Here is a 2,130-nt window from a genome sequence, read left to right as displayed (position 1 = left end):
CTTTATTTTTTCAAAATAAAGTTTCTGATTTTTTATAAATTTATTTATCTAAATTTTAATATTTTATCAAAAAGATCATTAACACTTAGTTTGAATGAAAATATTTTCACAGAAAAAATATGGATTAATTTTTCGAATAGTTCATATTTATCATATTCTTTTTTATTAACTATTCTAAAACTGGTTTATTTTCTAGAATTCAAGCTCAAACATGATGAACATGGGTGGTGCACTTCTCCCACAGCTGGGACCAAGTCCGGAAATGGCACGGAATCAAAACACAACCCAAAGGAATCATACTTTTCATCATTTACCGGACATTTGACCTCATAAGTTAAATGGATTTATCAGTAGCATAAATCAAAATTAAGCCAACATTGGCTTACATGGGTTGGACGAGGTAACAACTATGATTTATTTACATATTTTTAAGACGTTCCTAATTTGAAAACAAGTAAATATATATTTGAGTACATAGCCACTAAGATATTGAGGATAGAAACTTACAAAAGACATAATTTAAGTATATTTATAGTATTTATTCTGGGTAAGATTTAAACAAAGTGATAATTAATTATATATTTTTTAAGTCCATACAAAGTTAAGCTACTTAAACCAAAATATGCAGGATAAGTTAATTAAAAAATACCACCATTATTTCATTTTTCATAGGATAGTTGAAGAATCTAGAGAATTTTTTTTTTACATACATTTTTTAGGTACAGGTTGGTGGTTGAGTATGTAAATTTTTATTTTATTTGGTCTTATTTTGATTATTGAATATTCAATGTTTTTAAATCTAGATAAAAAAAAAAGTAATTTGTATTTATTGTAATTAATACCAATTATTGGTACAATTGGTACAGTAATAATTATTACAGTTGAATACTTAATAATACTGACTTCAGAACCATAATTTTTACTATGATTTAAGAATATCTGGTCCAACTAATTATTCAGTGCCTAAATGTTGGTAAGATAGACTGTGCATCAAAAAATAGATATTAAATTGAAAAAAAAAAATGATTTGTTCCCAATTTAAACCTTCTATGGCCAAGGAAAGTAATATTTTCATTCTCTTTATCACCAGATAAATGTCAAAAACTTACTCATTTCTAAATGAATTAAGCTAAAAACACTAAATTTGCAAATAACTTTTTTTGAGTGGTTACTACCAGCAGACCCATTGAAAATGTATAAGTATAATGTGCACACATCTACAACTTTGAATTTAAAATGAATCATAAGCCACCAACACCTTCAAATTAATTCAACTTGATAGACCAAATATTTACTTTATTGACCCCTCTAACTCTAATAATATATATATTCCTTTAATTCAAAATAAAAGTTTGAATTTAAATGAATGCACAGAATAAAAAATATATACTTCCTTCATTATCTTTCATAAGATTTGGAGAAAAAACATTGATTATAATTTATTAGTGATCATAAAAAAATATTAATATCAATAAAATTGTTTTAATATAGCTCTCCATATTACAAACAAATACAATTCTATTGGTAACATCATTACAAGAAAGGTATAAGTAAGTTTGTTAATGAAATATTGTATGTTTACTTATCTCTTAAATAATCTTGGAGTTACTAGGTATTATGACTATTACTTGTCATACCCAATAAATTTTCACTCTCATAGTGGATGACTTACTACTGAGGCATTCTGATATAATTCTATTCAGTTAATTTATTCCCATAGTATTTCAATACTTTTTCTTTTACAAAAGCTAATTTCTATAATGGTCTTCTGTTTATTATTAAATATTAGTAATTTAAAATTTTTAAACTATAAAGAAATTATCAAACTATAGATAACTCTTACTATAATCAGTTTTTGACATCATAGTTTAGAATTTCCAATCGGTAAATTTTTTATTTATATCTAGTATTTTTCTAAGCTCTGAGTCAGAAATAAGCTTGATTTAAAAAATAAACAAATAAAAGCACAAAATCTTTCACAAGTGAGGAAATAAATTCATTTTAAAAAGAACAAAAATCTGAGTGATATCATAAATTTAATTTATTACTAATAAATAATATTTAACACACTATAAACATGTTGTCATTAAATATGCAAGTTAATATACACACATATATACTTACAACCTA

General features: G+C 24.3%; 1 protein-coding gene across 1 annotated transcript in view; it reads left to right on the top strand.

Moving 5' to 3' along the window:
- Positions 1–2,122, top strand: part of LOC106680402 (cyclin-dependent kinase-like 1) — a 52,358-nt gene extending 50,236 nt beyond the window's left edge. The window contains exon 8 of the mRNA XM_014420098.2: positions 197–2,122. Coding sequence (XP_014275584.1) covers positions 197–325 — 129 coding nt within the window. The 3' untranslated portion in view covers positions 326–2,122. The remainder of the gene's footprint in view (positions 1–196) is intronic.
- The last annotated feature ends 8 nt before the right edge of the window (positions 2,123–2,130 follow it).

This window comes from Halyomorpha halys, unplaced genomic scaffold (genome assembly GCF_000696795.3).
Source record: "Halyomorpha halys isolate HHAL.00 unplaced genomic scaffold, Hhal_1.1 Scaffold260.1, whole genome shotgun sequence".
NCBI lineage: Eukaryota > Metazoa > Arthropoda > Insecta > Hemiptera > Pentatomidae > Halyomorpha > Halyomorpha halys.
This window is presented reverse-complemented; position numbering and strand designations above follow the sequence as displayed.